The 27,375-nt window shown below is 44.6% G+C and overlaps 2 protein-coding genes across 2 annotated transcripts in view; one reads left to right on the top strand and one right to left on the bottom strand.

Annotated features, from left to right (window-relative positions):
- The first annotated feature begins 341 nt into the window (after positions 1 to 341).
- On the top strand, positions 342 to 5,711 carry hdac3 (histone deacetylase 3). Its single transcript, XM_085419441.1, has 15 exons — positions 342 to 529; positions 1,226 to 1,308; positions 1,463 to 1,605; positions 1,866 to 1,947; positions 2,580 to 2,636; positions 2,726 to 2,781; positions 2,867 to 3,000; positions 3,431 to 3,511; positions 3,604 to 3,677; positions 3,764 to 3,828; positions 3,930 to 4,019; positions 4,101 to 4,159; positions 4,409 to 4,488; positions 4,586 to 4,743; positions 4,826 to 5,711. Exons 1-15 carry the CDS (start codon positions 475 to 477, stop codon positions 4,893 to 4,895), a joined length of 1,287 nt encoding a protein of 428 aa, XP_085275567.1. The 5' UTR covers positions 342 to 474; the 3' UTR covers positions 4,896 to 5,711.
- A 113-nt stretch (positions 5,712 to 5,824) lies between these two features.
- myot (myotilin) overlaps positions 5,825 to 27,375 on the bottom strand; it is a 33,087-nt gene continuing 11,536 nt past the window's right edge. The window contains exons 6-18 of the mRNA XM_085419434.1: positions 26,568 to 26,591; positions 25,767 to 25,886; positions 25,481 to 25,682; positions 16,339 to 16,558; positions 15,255 to 16,216; positions 13,877 to 14,027; positions 13,568 to 13,669; positions 12,942 to 12,979; positions 12,165 to 12,303; positions 11,843 to 12,050; positions 11,571 to 11,736; positions 11,317 to 11,450; positions 5,825 to 8,256 (exon numbers count right to left, since the gene is read on the bottom strand). Coding sequence (XP_085275560.1) covers positions 8,114 to 8,256; positions 11,317 to 11,450; positions 11,571 to 11,736; positions 11,843 to 12,050; positions 12,165 to 12,303; positions 12,942 to 12,979; positions 13,568 to 13,669; positions 13,877 to 14,027; positions 15,255 to 16,216; positions 16,339 to 16,558; positions 25,481 to 25,682; positions 25,767 to 25,886; positions 26,568 to 26,591 — 2,609 coding nt within the window. The 3' untranslated portion in view covers positions 5,825 to 8,113. The remainder of the gene's footprint in view (positions 8,257 to 11,316; positions 11,451 to 11,570; positions 11,737 to 11,842; positions 12,051 to 12,164; positions 12,304 to 12,941; positions 12,980 to 13,567; positions 13,670 to 13,876; positions 14,028 to 15,254; positions 16,217 to 16,338; positions 16,559 to 25,480; positions 25,683 to 25,766; positions 25,887 to 26,567; positions 26,592 to 27,375) is intronic.

Raw genomic sequence — 27,375 nt, 5'->3', positions numbered from 1 at the left:
ACACAGTGTATATCATATGCCGTGTTATGCTGTTCAGTCTGAGATTTTATTTTCCTAATTTTAAGACCCGACCAGGGGATTTGTATTATGCACTGATTTGTAAAAAATATAAGTTTTAATTATGTGTGGATGAGTTTATTAAAGTAAACTGTATATTATATGTACTGTATAACTTAAGCACATTACTCAAGGTATCTTTCCACTCTTTTTTAATTGCACTTCTTTACCTTCATGTAATGAAAAATACAGAAAGCTAGTGTAACTTTCTCTCCATCTGTCGCGGCTTTGTTGTTTTTCTTTCCGGCTCCGTGGCCCCACCCATCCCCTCCCCGTCGCTGCTGTCTCCGTGTGATGACGCAGACGCCTCGGTGTTTACTATGGCGGCTATCTGCTAATTGAAAGAAAAATGTGGGTTTTGTAGCTGCAAAGACGACAACAGTTTTTCGTAAAAAGTCGGGAGACATTGCTTTCAGAATGACCAATAGAACATCTTACTTTTACGACCCAGACGTGGGCAATTTCCACTACGGTAAGTTTAATTATTATAGTGAACCGGCCTACTCAGGGAGCTGATGCTAAGGAAAGCTAGCTACATGCTAATGTGTACGAGACTGTGCTTTATTCTTATTTTCTCAGTTCTTTTCTTTCTTTTTAACATTTAGTTTTGCGTCACTGCTACGCTTTAATATTTAATTTGATTTGTTTATATATTACAGTTGGGCTTTGCTTGCGCCTTTAACCTTAAGATGTAACGTTATTGACGCGTATTGTAGCCCTGTGTTCAGTATTTGCCTGTAAAGCTTTTATTAGGATGTCTCGGTGCTTCCTACGGTGTCCTGAATGGATAACGTGGCGGTTGTGTAACAGTAACGATAAATAAAGTAATATGTCTGTCTACGCTAATGCTGCTTTTACGAAATGATACACTGTACAAATTCAAACTTTAGTGCTGCAATACGCATGCTCACAGGATATACTTACCGTGCTTATTTTTTTATTTTTATTTTGCGAATTACCTCAAGTATTTTCGCTTTTGTAACAGCGCATGGATGGCTGTTTCAGTGTTCCAAATCTCTTTCGTCATAAATTGTACCAATTTCAACCGTGTTTCTCTTTTAGGTGATTAGCCATAATGTGTACACTTAATTCTTTTTTTTTGACCTGATTAATGTCTGTGAGATGCAGATATAAGCCCTGTAATGCATGAACTGTGTGTTTCTGTTAGGTGCTGGCCACCCGATGAAGCCTCACCGGTTGTCTCTCACTCACAGTCTGGTGTTGCACTATGGACTTTACAAGAAAATGATGGTGAGCGAGCAGTAGTGACAGATACTGTCACGTGTTCACACCTGTTGATGCTTTTCACACTGAAAAAACATTTGATAAATCTTGTGTTTGTTTGTTTTTTATTAGAAACAACAAGTTCATGCTGCACTCTATCAAATGTTCTTATTCCCACCAGGTGTTTAAGCCCTACAAAGCGTCTCAGCATGACATGTGTCGCTTCCACTCTGAAGACTACATTGACTTCCTACAGAAGGTCAGCCCCAATAACATGCAGGGCTTCACAAAAAGTCTCAACGCGTTTAATGTGGGAGATGACTGGTGAGTGTCTCTTTCTCGTTAAATACGTTTTTATCGAGAAAAAGAATCTGAAGGATTTAATGAAGTTTTCACAAGACCTGTGAAAAACTAAGTACACCTTTACTGCTTCCATAGGAACTAAGGACTGTAGTTTTCAAGCAGCTAACTTCCTTTTCTTACATCTCATCTGTCAGGATTGTAAATGTTTCAGCATAAAAGCCTCTCTGATCATCATGGCTGACAAACCCATAACTTAAATATTTCATGTCTGTGTGTTTTAGTCCGGTGTTTCCAGGACTGTTTGAGTTCTGCTCAAGATACACGGGAGCATCCTTACAGGGGGCTACTCAGCTCAACCACAAGGTACCACGCACACATAAACCCAGCTGATGGTTTTGGTGCTACAGAGAAAAAACAAAACAAAACAAGACTGAGGTAGCCTAGGGTGGCATCTGTTGGTTTCATTTTGAATTACAACTTAAAGTGTCGTCAGAGACACTCATTTATGTGATATCCTTGAGGAGTAGGTTGAGTCATTGATTGTTCTATGTGGCCAAGGCTCTCTAGCTGAAGTAAGAAAGAAGAAGAAAGGCCTCTCTTCATGTTTGCTGGAGGGAACGTATCTCTCTCTCTCCCAGCAGCAGTAGACCTGCTGTTCAGTCTTTGGTCGTGACCAAATTCATGGGCTGTATCCTCACGTAGACCGTGAAGGCCGGGTCCTCAGAAGGATGCAGCCCATGAATTTGGACACCCCCTTTCTGTTTGTAAAGGGCAGCTAATCAGAAAAAAGTGAACTTAAAGGGAGGATAGGAGAAGCATTGAGGAGTTTTGTGAGAAAATTTTAGTTTGTGTTTAAAAACTAAAATCGTTACTCATCAAAGACATTTCTGATTTCTTGTTTTGCTTTCCATCCTTTAAAACTGTCATGGTCTTCAGCTTCGTGGTCAGTTAAAGGTGTGAGCTCTAACTGATGCTGACTCTGCTTTATTTTCCAGATTTGTGACATTGCTATAAACTGGGCCGGAGGTTTGCATCATGCCAAAAAGTTTGAGGTTAGAACAAAGCCACATGTATTGATGTGTGTCTTCTCTGTTCAGCTCATTTGAGTTAAATGTCTTTTTTGGTTCTTGTGTTGGTGTAGGCCTCTGGGTTTTGCTATGTCAATGACATCGTCATCAGTATACTGGAGCTCCTCAAGTAAGACGGCGCTCCGGAGTAACTCTCCTCGAATCTTTACCGTGTCTGTTTGTGACATAAATCTCCTGCTCTGTGCTTGTTCAAGGTACCACCCCAGGGTTCTTTACATTGACATAGACATTCACCATGGCGATGGCGTCCAGGAAGCCTTTTACCTCACAGACCGAGTCATGACCGTGTCCTTTCACAAATATGGAAACTACTTTTTCCCAGGGACAGGTAAATGCAGCTTTAATTATCTAACAAATGTTTGCTGTCCACATAGTGGTGTTTATATCATTTATTATTTTACTTGCGTGCATATTCAACCCCAAAAGTCCAATTTAAAGACATAGAAATACTGAAGTAGTCCTCTGTCAGCTGTATAAGCAGATAAATGATAAGTGTATTCCAGGCGGGTTTCTATCCGTAGACTCAGGGTGTATCTGACCCTGTTGTTATGAGCCGTTTGGTCCCTATTAAGTTTGTCTTGGACTCTGTCCGGGCTGCCCTTTGTCACTGAGTCAGCTGTTTAGCAGTGTTATTTATTTTATTTTTAAATAAGACTCTAAAGTAGTGTTTGTTTTTCTGACTGTGGAAACATTGAATGGAATTGAAAGTCCAGCAACAACAGAAGTTCGTCATCTGTTCTTCGCTCTGCTTCCTGTAGGTGACATGTACGAGGTCGGGGCAGAGAGCGGCCGGTACTACTGCCTCAATGTTCCTCTCAGAGACGGCATCGATGACCAGAGTGAGAGCAACAACACATGAGGTCACACTTTCTTATTGTTCTGTGACTATCACATGAGATTCGACCAACGTGTTTGCATGTTTTGTTTTCAGGCTACAGGCAGCTGTTCCAGCCTGTTATTAGACAGGTGGTGGATTATTACCAGCCGACCTGCATCGTCCTGCAGGTCAGTCAGTAGCTCCTATCATTTGCTTCTGTATGATTTAATCTGCGTGTGTGCGATTGCCTCACCTGGTGTGTGTCTGTCTGCAGTGTGGAGCGGACTCGCTGGGCTGTGACAGGCTGGGCTGCTTCAACCTCAGTATCCGAGGACACGGGTGAGACATAAAGTTTTTTCCAGCTGAACTCAAATATTTTTAAACAGCCAGCACATGAGTACTGATAGTTGCAACATAATCTGTGTGTGTGTGGTTTTCAGTGAGTGTGTGGAGTTTGTGAAGAGCTTTAAGATCCCTCTGCTGGTTCTGGGAGGAGGAGGATACACAGTGAGGAACGTGGCTCGCTGTTGGTCAGTCTGATGTGCACTTTCCATGAATACAGCTTTAAGATGATGATGATGATGATGATAATAATCTGTGCTGTGTTGTAGGACCTATGAGACATCTCTGTTGTTGGATGAATCCATCAGTGATGAGCTGCCTTACAGCGGTGAGCTATGTTTCATGTTTCAGTGAGATTTTAATATCTTTGTTGGATTGTTTTTGTGCGTTCTTGTTGTCCAGGATGTCACAATGAGCCTGAAAAATGATTTATGCATAAACAACAAATTAAAAGCCAGTTAGTAGTTACTCTTAGAGTCGCTACACGTGACATTACAGAGGACTGCGGGTGAAACAAGAAGGAAAGTGAACAGAAATACTTGGAACATCTTGTTTGTCTGATTTGGTTCGTCTGCAGAGTATTTTGAGTACTTTGCTCCAGACTTCACGTTGCACCCTGATGTCAGCACCAGGATAGAAAACCAGAACTCCCGACAGGTAAAAGCATCATTCCTCTTTTCATTGGTGTAAAGTGCACAGTAGAGATCCTGACATGCAGTCGGCCGACCCTCTCGCTGTGTTCACGTGTTTGCAGTATTTGGAGCAAATCCGTCAGACGGTGTTTGAGAACTTGAAAATGTTGAACCACGCGCCCAGCGTTCAGATCCACGACGTCCCGTCCGACATGCTGAGCTACGAGCGCAACGACGAGCCCGACCCCGATGAGAGGGGAGCTGAGGAGAACTACACCAGGTCAGCACGAGTCAGCAACACGCGTGTATTTATAAAAGATTGGTGTGCACAATCCTCACTGTTCATGACGTGACTCCCACAGGCCGGAGGCAGCAAACGAGTTCTACGATGGTGACCACGACAACGACAAAGAGAGCGACGTAGAAATTTGACGGTATTTTCAAATCCCCTGTGGTGCAACAAAGAAAACATTTCTTGAAGGACTCGAAAGACTGAGAACAGACTCCTGTGCGTTCTGGTCTTTGTATACACACAGAAACGTGACATATATCAGACGTGCTGCTCTTTTTCTCGTTTGTGCTCCAGATGTTTTGTTTCATTTTTTTTCTGCTCATGATCTTCATGTTATCTTAATGAAATGTTTGGCTTCTGAAAGACTTCTGCTGCACACAGCCTACGATTTAGATTCACCAGTCAGTCCACAGGAGTTGTGAGCAGCTGGTTGGAGGGCAGAGCGCATTAGGCGAAAAAACTGCAACACCAAGTTAGCACCAGGTGGGAAGGAAAAGGCATAACAAGAAACAAACGTGGGAGTGCCTGCTCGGTGGCATTAGTCACACACAGGCCTGCTCAGATGGTTGCTGAAGTTTTCAAAGACACAATCTCAAATATACTCATTATTCATGTGCCTTACAGCTCTGAGAAGTCCAGCACTAGCACAGAGCAGGGCACTATTTCAACTCTCACTGATCTGGCAGCTTCTGTATGCAAGGCCACCGAGCAGAAGCTGATCCAAGAACTGCCCGTGCTCCAGTTTCTTCTGGTACCCGTTGCTGTTCTGCACAAAACTGAGGATAACTGCTGATGAAGCCTGTAAATTATCTGATCATGCTTTTGCAGATGAACAGTTCTGTCTGTGGTCTTGGCAGCCACAGTAGAAACACTTTGCCCTCTTTTAGTCATAAACAGCTTTTTTGTCAATTTTGATATCGTCTTCAACTTGTTTTTAATAAACTGACTCACCCGTGTGTGTGTGTGTGTGTGTGTGTGTCACATTATCTGTACGTTTTCTCTGCTGCCACCTGAGGGCGACATCGTGACATTGAACTGAAGCTGATCAAAAAAAGAAAAATGCAGGAGGTCAAGGTCGTGTAGACTTTATTCCTCATTCATCCAGTGATATTTAGAAGTTCTTGTCACAACAAACAGTACAGGAGAGTACACACTGCAGTTTAAAATCTCTGAATTATGACTTAGTCCTGTGCTTTATAAAAGTTTAACCCCATTTGAGCCGCATGTCTTAGTGACCAACTGAAGATCAACTAGCTAAACCAGTGGATTAGACCAGTACAGGACACTGGTTAGTCCAACTACTTATTGTAACACCTGGGACTACATTAAGGCAGAAAATGTAGTTTATCCAGACCTCAGCAAACAACCGTCACTGCGAGGCCGTGGCCACACAGGGGTCAACACCAGATTTTCATGGCCACAGAACACACGTTTCCATCTTGGTTTTTGTGACGTGAGCTCCAGGCTGGTAATAGCAAGCAGTTTCAATGTAAGCACGCAAATTAAGCATATCTGATGAATCCATTTGGATAAAGTCACCAAAAGACAGACTGAGGCTGACATGCTGATACCTGCCTGTACGCTTAACAGGAAAAAACATTTTCTGTCTGGAGTTCAAACGTATCTGCACTGCAGATGTGACCAAGTGTAAACGTTTAAAGTTCAGAGCACGTTTTGGGTTCAGGTATCAGGATGGCAGCCTGTGTTTAGCAGCAAAAGGCTGCACACATGAAAAGTCTCAACACTGATAAAAAGCTTCAGTCACATAAACTGTATCAGAACATTTCAACCCGATTAAATTCATACAACAGCAGAGAATCTGATCATTTAAAAAGCGTTACAGACACACCACAGGCAGCATTAATGCAAGGACACACAAAATGATCCTTAGCAGTAATTCACGAGTACAGAACTCTTTCTCCTCACTGGCAACCTGTCCACGGCGTCCCCACCTCTCACCCTGTGACAGCACAGAAAAGATGGACGTAACTTTAAGCAGGTCTAAAAAGTGGAGCCGATGCTTTGCTTTGAAGCTGCATTGTTGTTAAATGGACAACAGGGGGCAACGTTGGTTGCAAAAAGACTTGATCGTATAGAAGCTATGGGGGAAAATAGCCCTAGGCTTTCTTCTTGTGTGACCTCTGTAAACACTTTCCTGATGACTCCGTGACTAGTTTCGGGTTACACTGAATAATGGAATTACGGTTATTATTAGAGCCAGAAAGGAGGAATGTCCAGGATATTCTCATTGGCTAACGACGCGTCAATCACAAGCATGCGGTGTTCTCAGTTTCACAGTCCGAGTCGCCCCTCCCCTATCACATCCTGTTTCAAAACACCAAAGACGGAAACGGCTCGAGGCTTCAGAGGGGACTTCACTAATCAGTGACGTCACAGTGGCTACGTCCATCTTTTTTTTTTTTTTTTTTTTACTGTCTGTTCCCGTGACAGGTGGGATAGGTTCCAGCCCCCCCCCGCAACCCCAAGTTGGATAAGTGGTTAAGAACATGGATGGATGGACAGAGGAGTGATAAGCAGACAGCTGTCAGGATTAAAGTGGAGTGAGTGTGATGTGTAGAGACAGTGTGGGATTGTGGGAAGACTTGGTTCTGTTTTCTACTCTCTACCATAGAAGAGTTTATCTGAAGGGTGCACTGCAACACATGCACTGCTGTGCAGAGGATGTTTGTCCTCCCCTGTGCAGCAGCATCCAGTTTGTCTGACTTGGCCTGCTCCAATCACAGATTTTACAATAAGACATGGGAAAAAAATTAAAATGTGCAAATGTTAAAGAACCTTTTAAATATTCAGTACATGTAGTAACATATGGCCGGTGTCCTGTCATCATTGCTTGAAATGTGCGTTTTGAAAATGGTTTCTGGACTGGAGGAGATTATGTTGCAGTAATGTGGCTGCCCACTGGGACCAAACCTGACAGCAGCGCAGCCTGTGCCACAACATACCCAGCTCTATTAATACATCCATGACCGAGGAGCCGCATTCTGCTGAGAGCAGCCAGGACGGGCACATGAAGAGACGGAGAGGAAAAAGCAGAGCAGACAGACAGATGGGCAGAAACAGTGTGACAAACAGCAGCACATGGACGAGAACAAGTCCTAAACTCTCCCACAGTAAAAAGTCTCCAATGCTGCATCATAATCATTTTACCCAAGTGTTGTAAAGATGGCAGATGTGCTTTGCTGTTGCATGAAGCTTAGTGAATGTGTTACTACTGTGAGTTGTGCGCGCTGCGATGATTATTAGTCTGCACTCATGTTTCGGCCCTGACGCGACAGTCAGAGGCTCCTCTCTTTACAGTTCTGACATGGTGGTTAGTGGAGGGTGGGAGCGTGTGGGTCTACAGCTCTTCACTCTCGTACAACGGCGCCGTGTGCTGGGCGGGGCTCTCCACCGTCAGAGCAGGGACGTGGCTCAGAGAGGACAGCAGCTTCAGAGTCTTGGAGCCAGCAGGAGCAGTCTTCATGGCCGGAGTTGTGCGGGCTGGTAGGGGCGGAGAGACGATGGGTTAATATATTGTTTTGGGTTTTCAGATTATTTATTTAAACTTTGATTATAAATCAAAGTTTTTAAAGAAAGCAGAGCAACACCTTTCCTGTCCCTGAGAGCAGCATCAAATCTTACTAACACTCAGGGGAGAAAAATTCCTCTCATGCCAGGTGTCTGAAAATAACTCTTCTACCCTGCATGCCACAGTACAGCATAGCTCAGAGGCAGATATGTGACCAGCACATATATGCAGGAACAGTGGATGCACAGTGTTCACCTCCACAAGCCTGAATGAGACAAACCCACAACACCAACTCATCATATCCACATACAATAATGTCACCATTAAAATTTGATAATTAAAAAAAAAAAAAAAAAAAAAAAACATCTTTAGTAAACATAGAAATTCACCACTTAATGTAATTTACCTTTTTATATTTTCAAAGCAAACGTTCTACTCTTTAATGACGAGGCTGCAGACTCTTGTCTGGTACAGAATTAGTTCAGCTAAACTTCACTGATATATGTTGTTATTAACCTTCTAGGACCTGCCGTCCACATATGTGGACGTCACATTTTGGGTTGTCTAGACCAAAATTTTGCTCTACGAGGGCCTGATATCCACTTACGAGGACGTTTTACTGCCACTGTTCCATTGAAATTTAAAGCAAATGTCATATGTGGATCTAATTTTTCTCAGAAAAAAAAATCAGGTAAAAACAAAAAGTAATTCTTTGTTTTTACATTAATCAGGTCCCAATCATCTCTGCTTTTTGCAAATGATGTGGTTCTGTTGGCTTCATCGGGTGAAGGCCTCCAGCTCGCACTAGAACAGTTCACAGCCGAGTGTGAAGCAGCGGGAATGAGGATCAGCACCTCCAAATCTGAGGCCATGGTTCTCAGCCGCAAAAGGGTGGAGTGCCCACTCCGGGTCGGGGATGAGTTCCTGCCCCAAGTGGAGGAGTTCAAGTATCTCGGGGTCTTGTTCGCGAGTGATGGGTGAAGGGAGCCGGAGATCGACAGACAGATTGGTGCAGCGGCCGCAGCGATGCGGATGCTGCATCGGTCCTTCCTCTGAAGGGTGGCTGGCCTCTCCCTTAGAGATAGGGTGAGAAATTCAGCCATCCAGGAGGGACTTAGAGTAGAGCTGCTGCTCCTCCACATTGAAAAGAGCCAGTTGAGGTGGTTCGGGTATCTGACAAGGATGCCTCCTGGGTGAGGTTTTCCAGGCATGTCCCACCAGGAGGCGGCCCCGGGGCGGACCCAGGACACGCCGGAGACATATCTCTCAGCTGGCCTGGGAACACCTTTGTGTTCCCCCGGATAATCTAGAGGAGGTGGCTGGGGAGAGGGAGGTCTGGGCTTCTCTGCTTAGGCTGCTGCCCCCGCGACCCGGCCCCGGCTAAAGCGGAAGAAGATGGATGCTTGGATGGAGGTCCCAATCAGCCCAAATAGCAAAGAGAAATTAAAAATGCATGCCACGAAAGAGTTCAGGTCTTAGGAGGTTAAGCTAAAGTGCATTTAGCATTCCTTTCAGTTCACCATCAGCCTTCCCTGCTGCTGAGCCCTAACTGAATACTGTTTTAGTAAAGTTCTTGTAATAATGCATTGTATGAAGACACAACTATGGTATCTATTACTATTCCCTCCTTTTTAAAAACATTTTCAACACTGAAAGGCTATGATGTAAAAAACAAAAAAACAAAAAAAAACAAACAGGAACAATTTAAAAATGATTAAGCATAAAGGCCTAAAGTTAAGATCAGATAACCTCTACTCTTCTGGTCTAAGTCTGAAATGTTATCAACTGACTAAGGTGTCAGATTAAAAACGTTTGGACTAAACTCTGCACCATCAAATGTTTTTCATTTTAATTAAGATGAATAAACATGGAAAGAGTTAGGAGACGTATCCAGACGCTGTGCTTTTCAACTGCATTTTCACACACTGAACTCTGTCATCACTGAGTAACATCCTAACCCAGTGCAATCCACACTATTCAGTCACATAACCGCAAAACATTACTCTATTGTGACAATCCGATAGAACGTTAGAGCACTTTTGCGAATATGTGATGTCTTGATAAATCGAGCAGGTATTTGAAGTTTACACAGCACCATTCTCGCATGAAAATATCTTAAAAGTTTATTTTGTGACCCAGAAAGAGTAATATTTCAAACTCCGCCCCTCTGTGTTCCTCCACCACTGCCTCGTTTGAGTTTTGGACGAAATGGATTCTGGGATATTGCATTTCGTCATTTCGAGCTGATTGGAGACCAAAACAGCCAATCACATTTTTTTTGCATCCAAGTCTGTGATTGGCGGGTTTTGTGGAACAAATATAACGGTGTACAGAAAGAGTTGAGCGCGCACGGGCAGAAATGTTGAGAGCACGCGCAACACATTGCGAGCGAGCGCAAATGCAAAAACTGAGCGAGAGGGGCTGCTGTTGTGTGTGTGGATAATAGCAAACACTGAAATACAGCAATTAATTTTGTTCACTCAAATTCAGTTTTTCTTTGCTCAAAATAAATTTCTCCTCAAAATGCAACACATGCACAATGTTTTTTTTAACGTGCGCTCAGAATAGTGGCACAAAAATAACGCCATAGTCTTCACTTCTAAAAACCTCCTGATGAGTTCCCGTTTCTGAGCTCTGGTTCAGACAAAGTGCTTTAAACTCACTTTCATGTTTGCTGTGTATGGAGGACCTCTCCACGGAGCAGATGGTGTTATGTGAGAAAGCAGAAACCTAATAGCCGTGTTGTATTTGCCTCACAGTTATCGCTCGGCGATTATACCGTATTCCTCGGCAGCTCGGAGCCTCGTGCGTTCATCGAGTTTCCGCTCGATCACATAACGCGCCATTTGTTTGATGAGCTCCCAGAGACAGAGCGGGATTCATGGAGACACCGGGCACACAGCGTTTTCCATCTGGTGTTTGATTTTACAGCCTGGGCTTCTATGGTAACGAGCAGCGTGTCGTATCTCATGCAGCAGATAGCTGAGGCGGCCTCTCAGAGCTTATTTGCATATAAAAATGAACAGACTTACTTCCTACATCCAGCCTGGCGTTGCATGTGGACATGCCAGCTTCGTTGATGGCAGACAGAGTGTACCAGCCAGCATCTGACTTCATCACCCTCTCTATCAACAAGCACTGGCGGCCTGACCCGTCCTGGTACAGACTGCAGTGAAACAGTGAGAGAGACTGCAAAGTTACACATACGGGCTAAAGTGTCACAATCACAGAGTCGATGCCAGGTATCATCACCTGAACAGTGGAGTCTGAACTTAAGCTGACGCACCTCATTCTGTTGGGGTCAATGCGCAGCATGTCTTTATCCTTCTTCCAGAAAAGCTGCGGTGGAGGGGAAGCATCCACTTTGCACTCTAACCTGATCGTGTCGCCCTCTAGAGCTCTGGAGTTCACCATCTTCTGGACAAAGGTAGGAGGACGGAGCGCTTCCTGAGCTGCAGAGACGAACGAGGATACATGTGATTAGGTCCTCTCCCACGGTGAAAGGCGGTATCGTTAAATCAGTCGCCATGACGAAGAGCACAGTATGCTAATATTTACCGATTACATTGAGCCTCATGGTAAATCTGCTCTCCCCGGCTCGGTTCCTGGCCACACACTCGTACACACCAGCATGATGCACCGTCACAATCTCTATGATGAATGAGTGCATCCCTTTCTCACACACCAGCATCTTATGGTAGTCATCTGGACGAATGGCTTTACCGTCCAGATACCAGGAGACATCGGGCGTTGGGAGGCCTCCCACCTGAAATTAACACATTTTTCATGATTCATCACTAGTGAAAAACAGCTTATTGAACCTAATTTTGTTAGGCTTCTGGTAAAGTTTATATGAAGTATTCAGTCTTAAGAGAGCCACCTTGAAGTCAAGCCGACAGAAGCGCCCCTCCTCCACTGTGAGGTCTGGGGGGACCTGCAGGAAGCGAGGCGCGTAACATTTCTCCTGGATAGCCAATCCTTCGTTACCCCTCTCATCTGTGCGCGAGTGGTGCCTCCCCCTGCAGAGGACATTATTTATTTATAACCTCACTTTCAATGACTGAACTTTACAGGAAACTAGTGACCACACACAGACGCACGCAAGCAAATGCACTAACACGACTGCTTTTCCTTTTCTGTCCACTGACATCACAAATATGATATGAAGAACTTAAGCCTCCTTACCAGCAGACAGCTGGGGTTGGTTTGCACAACGATTAATTGCTTGGCTTTTGTTTTAAATTGAGGCTTTAACTGAGGTAAAGTGTATAATTTCACAACTTTGTTTTCATTTTTCTCTTGCTTCAGTGATCTGCTATTAGAATGGTATACATTTGCATTTCATGCAGCACAGACTCTGCAGATATAAGATTAAGCCTAAATAAAGCTGCATTTTCAGCTGCTCCCAGCACCAGAGGCATGTTTACAAAGTCATTTTAAAACAAGCTCAAACACAAGCTCCTTGTACTCAAAGCCTTCTCTGTTCTAGCAGTGCTACCTGCAGCATCAGACAGATTAAAAATATCAAATCTACTTATAAATAATTGCCATTTTGTTTTTTAGCCTGCAGATGAAGTGCACAAGTGCACAGATGCTGGATAAACATTAAATGAAACCTGGATTAATCATTCTGTGCAAATGTAGAAGTTGTATTTACCATAGTCCACCCGTGTGTCTTCCTTCTGGTGAATCTGGCTGTAACAGAAAGACTGAGATAAACTGACACAATCACACTGTAGGTTTCAGCTTTGAAAACTAGCTCATACAGGTCAACAGGAATGACAGCAACTGTGTGTGTGTGTGTGTGCTGACACAATGGTGCTGTTGTCACGACAGAGGTTCATTCCCAGAAACAAGCTAGAAAAAGCTGCTGACAACCTCGTTGGCTTGAGAGGATGATGTGTGTGTGAGAGAAATTAGATGGTGCCCTGTGAGCAACAGGCTTTTTGACAGAACAATCCCGCGCGCGCACACACACACACACAGTGACGTGGTCAAAATGACAGTGTGAAGCCGCTCGCTGTGGCTGCTGATTATACTGCTGCACTTTCTCATCTTCAAGCTTGGGAGCCCATCAGGAGGCCCCGAGAGGGAAACTGGCTCCCTGCTCTGCTATTCAAACCCAAATGACTGTATTAATGCGAGGTCTTCACTTAACGACTAAATGAAAGCTAATGGGTTTTGGAACAGGGCCAGCATGAACGTCAGCCCTGCAGCACACTCTGAAACGCTCTCTTGAGATTGGAAATTTTTTCATAATAACGGAGAAAGTCAAAGCTGTACCTGGTCGAGTTGTGAGTCTGAAAGATTGTCTTGGTCAAACATGTAGGTAGTGTTGTCTGGACCCAACAGCCTACGAGCCATGCGCTCCTCGTAAGACAGCTTCTGTAAAAATGAAGCTTCATGTTGGTAAGTTTTAATTGATTACATCATTTTTAACCAACACACAGAATGGGTCACTGATATTTCTGGTAAACTACTGCACTGCATTCTCTTCAAACAGACATTGTGTGTGTGTGTGTGTGTGTGTGTGTGTGTGTGTGTGTGTGTGTGTGTGTGTGTGTGTGTGTGTGGTGGAGGAGGGGGGCACACCTGGCTGTTTCTCCTCCTGGCTTCCTTTGAGCGAAGCTTCTTTTCCAGATCCTGAATCAAAGCGTCTTTGGAACCTTGAATGTCTTCATCTGTGGAGCGGGCGGAGGACGGTCGAGGAGCTATAGCCTTCTTCAGTATGGGTTTGGGAAGGCTGTGAAGTAGAAAGGAAGGAGGGAGAGAACTGAACCCTTCTCCTTACTTCCTGTGTCCTACTTTATTTAGACGTTTCTTTTTTCTTATATATAAAAGAAAGCACAAATGTATGCACTGAAAGGATTATATGCATACTTACTACAACAAATATTACAATAATAAAGTACTGGTGGATGCTCATACTAAACATGACTAAAGCTAAAAGCTTAGGCTTCAGACTGCTGGGTTGTTTTTTCTTGAATCTCAACGTCGCGTAAGGGCGGATATTCTTCTTATGGTCGTCTTATGCACACAGCTCGGGCCGTGAGCAGCTCCAGCCTCCTGTTAGTAAAATCTTTTATTTGTACAGGCAGCCAATAACAGGAAAGCTGGATTATAGTTTGGGGAGAGAGAGAGCTAAATAGCTTTGAGACAATGGTTGGACTGAGTGCCTATTATAAAATAAAGATTACTTTGAGTTCAACACTTAAAAACACGGAGAAATAAGTAGAATCTCCTTTAACTCATTTCACAGGACTGTACAGAGTCCTGTCAAAGCTCCATGGCTGGTTAAAAGTTATTCTAAACTCTGAAGAACCTGACATCTGTTCAAAGTGTGTACACTCAGGTAGCCATCTATTAGGTACAGCTATCCATCCATCTTCTTCCGCTTGTCCAGGGCCGGGTTGCAGGGGCAGCAGCCTAAGCAGAGAAGCCCAGACCTCCCTCTCCCCGGCCACCTCCTCCAGCTTGTCCGGGGAAACAGCCAGGCGTTCCCAGGCCAGCTGAAAGATATTATTTCTCCAGCGTGTCCTGGGTCTGCCCCGGGGCCTCCTCCCGGTCGGACACCTCTCCCAGCAGGCATCCTTATCAGATGCCCGAACCACCTCAACTGGCACCTTTCGATGTGGAGGGGCAACGGCTCTACTCTGAGCCCCTCCTGGATGGCTGAATTTCTCACCCCATCTCTAAGGAAGCCCACAGCTTCAATGCGCGATCTCGTTCTTTTGGTCACTACCCACAGGAACGTAGATCGACCGGTACAGCCTGGGATAAATTCTTCCTTCATGAAGTTTTTGTTTAAACTTTCTGACAGAAATGTTTCAATTTTATCATCAGTTTGGAGGCTGCATGGAGTTATGCTGTGTTTTGGTTTATTTTCAATGTCAAAATATCAGAAACTGAATTTGTACCGACTGTAATAATGTGCATGCCAAATTGTAAACTGAGGTATCGAGCAACTCACGTGCTTGGCGTCCCCTTATAGCTGGCAGGTAAGGAGACCACAGCAGGCTGTACACTGTTCTGGGTGCTGGGAGTGAAAGGCTGCTGTGGGACACAGGAGGGTGAGGAAGAAGAAGAGAGAGGGGAGCATGGGAGGGAAGGAGACACTGGCGGAGGTTGTTGAGGGAGAGCAGATGAAGAAAAGGAGGTTCTCAGAGGGAGGAGAGGGCTTGAGGGTGCGAGTGGGGAGCGGGAGGGGGAGGTGGAGGAGAGGGGACGGTTGGTGTTAGGAGACAGTTTGGACGAGGACTGGGAGGGTAACACTGAGCAGAGGTAAGCAGCAGAGGCCGACATGCTGTCCTGGTTAGCAGGTAAGGTGGCGCTGCCAAGGCCAGTAGCACTGGGGACGCTAGGGGTGAGGGTGATGGTGGAGCGCATGGTGGTGCGGGGGAGAGATGAGGATGGGAGAGATGAGAAGGAGGTGGGAGAGTGACTGAGTATAGGGCCGGCGGAGGAAAGAGCAGGTACAGCAGAGCAGGCCGGGGTGGAGACAGGGGAGCTGAGGCTGGATGAAGACGGAGAACTCTTGGCTGTTCCGTTGGCCTGGATGTGGATCTGTGGCGGTGCGGCGGACTGGTATTGGTTGTGACTGAGGCTCAGTGACTGAAGCTGTGACTGGGTCTCTGACAAGGACTTTGACGCGGACTGAGAAAATGACTGACTTTGTGTGGACATGGCTTTAGGTTGAATCTGCGTCTCCAGGACATTTGGACTTTTCTGGGCACTGTTGAGGTTCTGCTGGGAGTTGTTTTGGTTTTCCTGGGCTTCCTTCAGCACGCTGTCGTAGCTGGGTGCCTGGAAGGCCGGCTGAGACTGAATAAAATGCCTCGGTCGCTCATAGTTGAAGGCGCTGGGAGGGAACGTGCTGGGAGTGAACGTAGGCAGGTCGGACAGGTTCATGTTGTTGCCTCCTGACTGGGAGGACTGGAATGAAGAGGAAAACCAAATTTGCACCATGGAATAAGACTGGATCATGCAACATCTCAGTGCAATGATTAAATAAAAAATTCTGAGCTTTTTACATTTGACAACAGAAATACTCTTACTGTGAAACTGAGCTTGCTTGGGGTGAACAGCTTGGGCGCCTGGGCTTTCTCCTTGACTTCTGGCGGTGGTGAGGGTGAGGGTGGTGGGGTTGGGCTAGACGTACAAGTTTGGGCAGTAACCTCTGGGGACCTCTGGCCCTCTGAGCTCAGGGCGATCTCGTCCTCGCTCCGCCCAAAGATTTTGTCAGAATACTGGTTGGCCAGCTGAGGTTCAGGGAAACTGCCATAAAGACAAGTGTGTTAGCTGTAGATTTAAAATATATTACTACAAGTCCCTCAAAGGTAAAGGATTTTTCTCTCAATAACCCCCAATGTGTCCACGTTCTTCGTTTACCAACTTCTGGTTCCAAAATGTGGAGTCTGGTGTTGTACACATTTTACGGGATACACAAGTTTCCCACAGCTATACAGTCATTTGAGGTGGGAGGGATGTCTTTGAAGTAGTGACTGAAATACTCATGTGTGCGATCCATATGATAAAAAGTGTATTTGTATTGTTTAAAATAAAAAAAAAGATTACAGTATGTTTCAAAATAACTGAAACGGTACCAGTGAGGCTGTTTAATGAAAGTAACAGATATCTACTCCCATTTCAGCCCACTCGCTGGTTTTCCTCCTGTAATACCGAGCCTGGCTCGACCTCTATTTTTCTACTAGGAAAGAATGTTGTTCCCATGGCTACCACGAAGTCTGGGCTACGCAGGAGCAGTAATGACAATAGCAGTCTCCCTCTCTTTACGCGCTCTCACACACTTCCTTGCATCCACACACTTGTTCTGCACTTCTCCTGGGGGCACAAGATGACTAGCCAGCATCAGCTGACCCAGAGCCTAAAACCTTGGATCTGAATCAACGCCGTCTGATAGATGCTTATTGGGAGATTCTGAAGCATGTTAGACTTAGTGGTGTAAGCACAAAAGACAAGTGTAAAGTGTTCTGTAAGTGGAGGTGTGTGTAAACTCTGGCCTATTTTATATCTCCTTTTATATCCTCATTACAAAGAGTTTGTAATAAGGATATAAAACTGTCTTTGGAGAATGGTAAAGCTGGGAGTCTAATGAAAACAAACAAAAAGAGCTGCATGGCTTTCATTTTATTTATTTATTTTAAAGAAATGGGCCCCTAGATATATGTAATCAGGACTTTTTACAGGTGAAAACTTAATGTGTCGATGATCTTTGCTAGACATGCTAAGCAGGAGAAATGTTCTTGGTACTATATCTGTGATGTGTACATATTAGCAGAGAACTCCGAATACGCACATTTCAGTCATTTAACGGTTTCAGGTTAGCATGATTGGATTGAGGATTTAAAGATCAGTGATGTTCCTTCTACCCAAGCGGTTGGTTTATAGCTTTGGACAGTACTTTATCTGAGGGGGTTTCAAAATTCTGACAGCATGAGTTTTAATCTATAAGTAAGAACCAAATTAACTACAGTTTGGGAATATTTGGCATGTTTTAACAGACATGGATGCATCTGTGTGGACTTTCTGCTTCTTGAAAGTAGAGTCCGACTGATCCAGGATTTTTAAGACAAGTACTGATATTTGGGGATTTAAAAATCTGATACAGACCAATCAGACATTTGTTATGTGTAGTTACTCTGCTCAGATCAGCTGGTTGTTTGTCTCATCACCAACTCTTACAAAGTGCCTTCTAATGAACAAACTCATAACACAGTTGAAGGTCGCTTCTCCCATTTCTTCCCATTTCCATTTATTGGCAGTTATAAATGCAAACACCAGCAGATCAGTAAATAGCGCACACTGGCTGCCTGAAAACTTCTGTCTGAAGAGTGTAACACTTTAAATTGCCAGTTTGCCAACATCTCTGCTCAGTACACTTATCGGTTTGTTTCCCTCGCTCTGTTTAACCTTTCTCAGTTTAATACACATACAGTTAAACAGAATTTTAAGTATAGACTGCTGTAAAAGCTTTAGTGTGTCTATCGCCCATGTAACATGCATATGAAATCCGGTCATGTAAAAAAAAAAAAAAAAAAAAAAAAAAAAAAAAGCAGTGTTAGGAGCTGTCAGGCCTTAAATGTGCAACAGTGTAGCTTACTGCTGCAAAAAACAAACAACTTCTATAATAAACTTCATAATAAACATTGTGAACTACCGGTACATTCATGAGTATTCCATCGAGCTCAGAAGAACTGAAATAGTCAGAACTCTGTTGAACAAAGTCATGATCCAGTCTTTAAATTATAGAATAGAATAGAATAATCCTTTAATTGTCCCACAAGGGGGAATTTGGTTGTAACAGCAGCCAAAAAGACAGATATACAAACAAACAGTGCACAGGACATGGAACAGAAACATACACAATTTTTACATATTTACATCAAGGACAGTGGTTACTATATACAGAGAGTATTGTACAGTTATTAAATTAAATAATATGGGGTGGCTGTAGCTCAGGTGGCAGAGCAGGTCAGCCACTAATCAGAAGGTCGGTGGTTCGATCCTAAGCTGCCTCCTGGCTGCATGCCAAATATCCTTGGGCAAGATACTAATCCCATGTTTGCCTACTGGTGGTGGTCAGAGGGCCCGGTGGCGCCAGTGTCCGGCAGCCTCGCCTCTGTGAGTGCGCCCCAGGGCAGCTGTGGCTACAATGTAGCTTACCAACTCCAGTGTGTGAATGTGTGTGTGAATGGGTGGATGACTGAATGTAGTTTGAAGCGCTTTGGGGTCCTTAGGGACTAGAAAAGCGCTATACAAATGCAGGCCATTTAAATAAAAATAGCTACAGATAGGCAAAGCAGGTTGTAGTGTGAATCGGTTGATTAACTTATTGCAGTTACAGCGCAGATGTAAACATCTATGTTTGTTGGGAGCAGTTCTGATTGTACAGTCTGACAGCTGCAGGGAGGAAGGACCTGTGGAAACGCTCCTTCATGCATCTAGGATGCAGCAGTCTGTCACTGAAGGAGCTCTGCAGTTCAGCAACATTTACATGCATGGGGTGGGAGACTGTCCATCAGAGATGTTATTTTGGCCAGGGTCCTTCTGTCTCCCACCACCTGCACTGGGTCCAGAGTGCATCCCAGAACAGAGCTGGCCTTCCTGATGAGTTTATCCAACCTCTTCCTCTCAGCTGCCGATAAACCGCTGCTCCAACATACAACACTGTAAAAAATGACAGATGCCACCACAGAGTCATAGAAGGTCTTTAAAAGCGCTCCCTGGACTCCAAATGACCTCAGCCGCCTCAGCAGGGAGAGTCTGCTCTGACCCTTCCTGTAAAGAGCATCAGTGTTGTGGCTCCAGTCCAGTTTATTATTCAGGTGAACACCCACCTATAAGAGTCCACTATCTCAATGTCCACTCCCTGGATGTTCACCGGTGTCAGTGTGGTGGGTCTGCGTCTCCGGAAGTCCACCACCAACTCCTTGGTTTTCCCGGCGTTGATCAGCAGGTGGTTCTGCTGACACCAGTCAACAAAGTCCAGAGTCCACTGTCTGTACTCTGAGTCTGTACCTGTGATGAGGCCGACTATGACAGAGTCGTCAGAGAACTTCTGTAGGTGGCAGCGTGGGGAGTTGATGGAGAAGTCTGCAGTGTAGAGGGTGAAGAGGAACGGTGCCAGCACAGTCCCTGTGGGGCCCCCGTACTGCAGACCAGCGTGTCAGAGACACAGCCCTGTGACCTCACATACTGTGGACGTTCTGTGAGGTAGTCCAGTATCCACTGGGACATGTGTTGGTCCACTCCCGATAGCTCCAGCTTGTCTCTCAGAAGTCGTGGCTGGATGGTGTTAAAAGCACTGGAAAAATCAAAGAACATGATCCTCACAGTGCTTCCAGGCTTCTCCAGGTGAGTCAGAGCTTGGTGCAGGAGGTAGATGATGGCGTCCTCCACCCCAATGCCAGTCTGGTAAGCAAACTGCAGCGGATCCAATGAAGACCTCACCAGGGGGCGCAGATGGTTTAGAACCAACCTCTCAAGGGTCTTCATCAGATGCGATGTCAGGGCTACCGGCCTGTAGCTGCTGAGGTCCTTGGGATGGGAGGTCTTTGGTACCAGTACCACGCAGGATGTCTTCCACAGCTGTGGTACTTTCCCCAGTGACAGGCTCAGGTTGAACAGATATCCTAGGATGCCACACAGTTCATCTGCGCAGCATCTCAGGAGCCTGGAGCTGACGCCATCTGGACCTGCAGCCTTCCGTACCTTGATCTTGCGAAGCTCATTCCTCACTTGAAGTGCTGAGATAGAAAGAGTGGATTTTGGGGGAGGGGTGTGTATGTTGGAGTCCACAGAAGCCGGGGGTGGGTGTAATGACTGGGAGCTGGGAGGTGTGAAGCTGAGAGGTGTGAAGTCCTGAGATGAAGGACAGGCAGATTGCAGCAGGGGGGACGATGCTGTGGGAGGGGTGGGTGTTTGATCAAACCTATTAAAATATTTATTTAGGTCATTCACCCACCCCAAGTCTCCTGCAGCCTGTGGGGTTGGTTTTTGTCCTGAGATTGTCTTCAGGCTGTTCCAAACCCCTCTGATGTTGTCCTGTTGCAGCTGCTCTTCCATCTTCCTCCTGTAGTTTTCCTTTCCTTGCCTTATCTTCCATTTCAGCTTCTTCTGAACAACTCTCAGCTCCTGTTTGTCTCCAGATCTAAAGACTCTCTTCTTCTCCTTGAGGAGAGCCTTAATTTCAGGATTTATCCATGGCGTGTTGTTAGAAAAACACCGTACCTTTTAGATGGGTACGGTGTTGTCCACACAGAAGTTCATGTAATCCGTAATGCAGTCTTTGATGCTGTTAACGTCATCCTCCAGGGGGCTGCAGAGGTTGTCCCACACAGTAGAACGGAAACAGTCCCTCAGAGCCTCTTCAGTCTCTGCTGACCATTTCCTTACGGTGCGTTTCACTACTGGTTCTCTGTGTACTAGAGGTTTATACATAGACTGGAGATGGACAGGGAGATGTGATTAAAGTCCCCAGAGATCAGGAAAAGGGCCTGAGTTTGCTGTGTTTGGAGTCTGCTGGTTACAGTGTGCAGGACCTCACAGGCAGCTGCAGCGTTAGCAGAGGGCGGGACATACACAGCTATCATAATCACGTGTGTAAACTCTCGTGGTAGATAGTACGGTCTCATGCTAACCGCTAGCAGCTCAATGTCCTTACAGCATAGCGTCTCTTTGATAGATAAATGCCCAGAGTTACACCATCTATGGTTCACATACACAGCCAGACCCCCTCCTCTCTTCTTACCACTCTCCGTTGTTCTGTCGGCCCGGATCAGATGAAAACCATCCATGTTTACGTGTGAGTCCGGAGTTAGCGCAGTTAGCCACGACTCTGTGAAGCACATCAGGCTGCACTCCCTGTAGCTCCTCTGATGTCGAGTAAGGGCTGCCAGTTCGTCTACTTTATTGGGGAGAGATCTCACATTCCCCATAATAATAGATGGAATCGCTGGCCGGTACCTCCTAACTTTACTGCGACGCCCGATCCCGGCTCGAGTACCGCGTCTCTTCCTCCTCACCTCACGGGGGATGTTAGCTTGCTTGGCGGTAGGCAGGGCAGCGGAGGCTCCGAGGGCTAACAGCTGATCCCTGCTGTAAACAATGGGAGGTCGGACCTCCACGCGCTCTCCGGACAAAGACGCCGTAAAAAATGTAATAAAGAACACCATTGTCCATAGAATTCTGAGCTCCATTGTGGGGGACAGCAGTCCACAATAGAAAAACAAAAACAATAAACACAAAACAACAGAGGAACATATATTAAAGAGAAAAAAGGACTGTCAGGTTGGAGCTGCTGATACTGGCTGCCAGCTCGGAGTGGCGCCGGAAGTAGGGACTCGGGCATAAAGATGATTTCTTTGCAGCTTTTAACAGAGATTATATGTGTTTTTCAGCACCGACTGTCCCCCTATACACTTTTGTACACAGCTGAAATTTTCTGGGGGAAAAAAACAACACAATTTTTTTAAAAAGCTAATGCCTTTCAGCAAACGCCCATGTACTGCATTGCATGGTTTTGTTAAATATCCTAAAGTCACTGTACAAAGAAATCAGCTGATTCTGATTAATTTTTCTCAGATCTGATTGGTTAATTCCTCATATCCACACAAATAGTGTCATATACCTACAAGCCTGGTGAAATATGAGGAAGGCCTGAAAAAACAGACCCTGCTCAGGCCTACTGGTTAAACGCTCCTGCTTTGTGTAAGTGGATATTAACCTGCCAGAGGCTCAGTTAATTAATGACAGTGCATTCAATGTGTTGATCCATGTGTGGGATTTTTTTTGTGTGTGTTTTAAATGCTACTGTCTGAATACATGATATATGTGCCCGTGTGCGTCTGTGATCTAATCCTGTGAAAGTGTGTGTGTTTGTGTGATTAAGTGGGCAAAGCTATATTAATCTTGGTATTCGGACATCGGCTGGCAGGTGCAGACACTTTACTGGTGACCCAACCCGTTTAACGCGCACGCGCACACACAAAAAGACTTCCATGGAAGTTCACTGACTGCAACACAGTAACGATATAATATGAATCTATTCTTTGATTCTATCATTTCCCTTTATATCTTGGTAACAGCCATGGAACTTGGGGTGGGGGTGAGTGGTTGTGGGTACTTAATAAAAGAAAAAAGGAAGAAAATGGAAAACAAAGTCACTCCTATATGTGCCAGCTGGGTCACACAAAGTGCCTCAAAGAAAACGAACCCATTCATTTTCAGATTTTAAAGTGCTCTTTAACAGGTGTTCTGGGAATCAATCCTACCTAAAAAAAAAAACAAAAAAATAAAAAAAAAAACATCCTACCCAATGTTTCTGAGCAGACGCGGCGCAGGCGCACAACACCAACGCCGAATTAACTTCTTTTTCTCTCACCCATCCAGAATACTTCTTAAGGTTATGTTTAGGGTTAAGGTTATGGTTAGGTTTAGTCGCAAGTCACCGTCAAATTATAATACGGGTAGGACGTTTTGTCAGAGTAGGATGGTTTCTCAGAACACCGGCCATAATAGGTACACTGCACCATCATTTATCTGGGCTGTTATTTTTACTGTAGGAAAAACCAACAGATGCCTTGCCAGCCTCAGATAATTTCCTCTTCCTGATCAAATAATTTAATCGATAATCAGATAAACTTGATGGCGGCCAAAGAACCTCAACTTGACCTTAATTGCCAGACTGCTGCCAACAGTTTCTGAACAACTGTTGTTGTGTGTAACACAGAGGAAGACCGGGGAGAGGGGGGGTTTCTGAAGGACACCAACGCCATGTCTGCTCTTCACATTACAGATGAGATCATAGCTCTGAACGCTCATATAGGCTGGACAGCCAAACATACTTCACACCGCCAAACACTCGCTCTAGCTGAATGTGAACCGAAGAATGAGGACAATCACAGCATTTTGTTTGACCGCCGGTGGCTTGAAGGTAGAGTTGCCACTGTACTGATGAGCTCATAGCCCATTCTGAGGTACCACTTGGCCCGAGCGGGGACTGTGCTCACCAAACACAGCTAAACAGCTAAATAAAGCCACATATTTATGGTATACACAGAAAGGACAGCCTGAAAGCTACTCCAGAAAAGCGATGAATGACCGTTTCGCACCTGACGGCGTCGTAAATGTCTTAATTGGCTTAATTTCAGTTATGACGTCTACCCCACAGCCTGGGTCAAACAGCACCAACCAAATGACACCGACCCCCTAAATAGACCAAAGTTCACTTTCCAAGCGCTCTAAACATAGTTTGACCTTTTAAGGAGGACATAGCATATCAGGTTTCCACGATATAAACAAGGAAGGAAAATTATCCTGTTGGAAGATTAAAAAGCGGCGATAGTACGGAGTTAAACGAGCTGGAGTCCAAACAGCCAAAGTTAACAGCAGGTAGTAAAAACATGCGTATTGCCGCTACCGGTGCAGACACATGCGGGGGCTTTCTTACCTCGGTAAACGTTTCCACACCACTGTCCTTAAACCTGAGAGAGGACTCACTGAAGCGGGAAGAGCGCGACCCCCGAAACTCCACTGAGGAGAAGAAGCGCGAGGCAAGACTGCAACAGGTGACACCGCGCGCTCACGAGCAGCACGCGGAGTGACGTGACCGCGCACGTCTGGCAGATTGGTTTAGTTTTTCCGAAAGCTCAGCATCGTTACACGTAGTACACACATGTTATTTCTATTTACTGCGTAAATTTAAATATGTTTCCCCCGAAAGTAGAAATTGTTTTCTGATCAATTATCAAACATACTTCTGGCTCGTTCTTAGAAGTATGGAGTATCGACTGTACGGTGTCAGGTGAGAGAGATAATGCAATAATATAACAGCGACCTCATCTGGATAAAAGTAGAACTACAAATGCGTAAAGGAAATATCCAATACCATACAGTATAAAACAAACTAAAGTTCGTAAATAAAAAAGGGTATTTTTTATACAAAACAGGGATGTAGAGTCATACACATTGAATAGTGCCATAAAACCACAAATACATATCAGTGTGCATAAACAGTGACATCAGAGTTATGTAATATTTGTACTGTGCTGTGAAAAGTGTTTTTCCCCACTTCCTGATTTCTTAGGTTTTTGAATATTTGCCTGGAAATGGTTAAAAGGCCATTTCTAAGATTTTGGGACTGCAGCAGTAGAATGACATTTTGCAACAGTGTGAGTTCTGTTACATCTGGAATAAATCTAACACAGCGTTTCATAAAATGATGATCCAACAGTCAAACATGGTGAGATGGTCTGGGGCTGCTCTGCTGCTTTTGAGACTTGCTGTAATCCTTCAGGATGTCAGTTTGTACCTTGAACTTCAAGATGAGCTTAAATAGTCCATTCATCATCAAACACCCTCCCATGAAGCCAAATGAAAACAACTCTGCATAGAAGAGTGGGCCAAAATGTATCCTCGGTGAGACTCATTGTGAGTTATCACAAAAGCTTGGTTGCAGTTTTTACTGTCAGTGGTGGCACAAGCTGTTATTAGCTTCAGGAGGCAATTATTTGTTCACACAGAAAAAGTAAGTGCATTTTGTATTTACTCAGGTCATCCTTGCCTAATATTTAAAATTCTTTGATGATCTGAAACATGTAAGTGTGATAAACATGCAAAAGCACTGCACTGCACTGTAGATACTGTTGGATGTTCATGAGACCATCATGCACTCACTCTGCAACAGGGATGTCATCTTCTACAGCGCTGTCAGGCCACTCAGGAGGAGGGAGGTTGATACTGTCTGACAGCCCTGGAGGAAAGTCTCTGCTGCTTGCTCTGCAGGACAAAGTCTCTTGTTGGGACATGGCCTCTTTATCTTGCCTGATAGAAACAGCTTCCTGATGAATGGCCTCGGCCTCCAACTGCTCGTCCAGGTCTGCGTGTGGGGTGTAAAGTAACAGAGTCACTATGTGAACTTTTAACTGGAAAACATTGTGGTATGTACAACTGGACTTCCCACCGTCATAAACTTCCAGCATGGCTGAGCAGGAGACAGTGCCGAAAGCGTTGTGGACCACACACTTAAACAGGCCAGAGTCTTCGGGAAAGGCCTCAGTGATCACCAGCGTACACAGCTCCTCTGCAGGGGTTAACACAGCATTGGTAATCAAGACGCCAGGGCTGCAGTTTCACACATGATCAAAGACGCACTGCTCCTGGTTGTTATAGAAACACACCCCTATTATCAAATCAAACGGACCATATCAATTAAAGATGGAGGCCTTTTACGGTCTTAGACCAGTAGCACTGTTGTATAACAACATGTAAAATTGTCAGTGTTTCACTTTCTTTTAGTGGAAAGAACTTTCCCCTCTCATCACAGAGAGCTACTGCGATCGCAAGACGCCTCTTTGGTTTAACTACCTCACTTCGATCAGTACAGGAAGCCCTGACTTTACCATTAAAGAGACTTAAAAACTGATGATTCAGACATGAGGCTCAAATTAATAGTTCAGTGACTCTGGTCATGTGATCCATGCTCCATCCTCTATAAGCTCGATACCATAAACCATCCAGGGCACATGTTTCTTCTCTGATCTTACAGGCTTTGGAAAGTTATTCACCTGCAGAGGGGAACATGGATTCTCTCAAAAACAAAACAAAACAAAGAAAATTTAAATAACAACACAGAAACATCACTTTTAGTAATTTCAGAGACTTTGTTTTTTTGTTTTTTGTATCTTACAATGTCGAGTAGGTTTGACACTTTGGGGAAATGGCTTCTCTTTGAGTTTGAATGTAATTAACATCAGGTACTCACCCGGCACTGATGCAGAACTGGCCTCTGGAAGAATAAGCAAAGAGATGAGATCATTTCTGGAGAATTTACACGGTAATAATATTTTCAGAGTTGTATATATTGAATTCTGTTTCTGGATAGAAAACATCTAAGCGCCTCTAATCTGACCCGTGTGAGCTCTTAACCGTGGGATAAAAAGATGTTTGAGTGCAGGGTGTGGATCTTTACACACTCTTCAGAGGTGAGATCGAGGAGTGTATTTCTGCTTAATCCTTCATCCAAACCAGCTATTATAGTTTAGTATTTTCTAATTAGCTTTGATTTTGATTTTTTTGTATCCAGTTTAGTTGCAGTTAGTTTCCAGAGTAGCTTTTCCTACGTCAGTTTAGTTTTTATTGTTTGAAAATGTTTAATTTTGTTTCTACTAGTTTCAGTCTTTTTTTTTTTTTTTAATGATTATTAAGGTCGCCTATGCAGTAGCACACTTCTTATTATTTGTCGGATTTATTCTTCCCAGCCCCAGTCTGAAATTTCTTCTGCTGCGAAACATCTGATCATGTGAAATCTTGCTGCGAAACTCACCCCGCAGCTTTGAGACAACCCCAACATGTTATATCATTTTGTGCGGCTCGATTGGGAATGGTGAGCTATGACTTTGGGTACCGATTTGTCACATGGTTTCTGCAAAATTCCCAAAAAACTTCAGAATTTTTCCCCATTCATTTGAATGGGAAAGCACCCGAAAAAAAAGGCACCAACCCAGGTCACTGTGGGACCCTATCGCTTGGCCGTACTTCATTTAAACTTTATACGAGTTACAAGACTTTGG

This window comes from Rhamphochromis longiceps, linkage group LG2 (genome assembly GCF_057381845.1).
Source record: "Rhamphochromis longiceps isolate RC_006_pf linkage group LG2, R_longiceps_female_GT1.1, whole genome shotgun sequence".
Taxonomy (NCBI): domain Eukaryota; kingdom Metazoa; phylum Chordata; class Actinopteri; order Cichliformes; family Cichlidae; genus Rhamphochromis; species Rhamphochromis longiceps.
The sequence above is the reverse complement of the archived record's forward strand: the minus strand, read 5'-3'. Positions and strand labels throughout refer to the sequence as shown.

Bases quoted from the DNA above. Each gene is read 5' to 3' on its own strand.
- hdac3 (XM_085419441.1), top strand. From the start codon at position 475: ATGACCAATAGAACATCTTACTTTTACGACCCAGACGTGGGCAATTTC. The intron at 530-1,225 runs GTAAGTTTAATT...TGTTTCTGTTAG, and splicing joins CGTGGGCAATTTCCACTACG to GTGCTGGCCACCCGATGAAG. The intron at 4,489-4,585 runs GTAAAAGCATCA...ACGTGTTTGCAG, and splicing joins AAAACCAGAACTCCCGACAG to TATTTGGAGCAAATCCGTCA.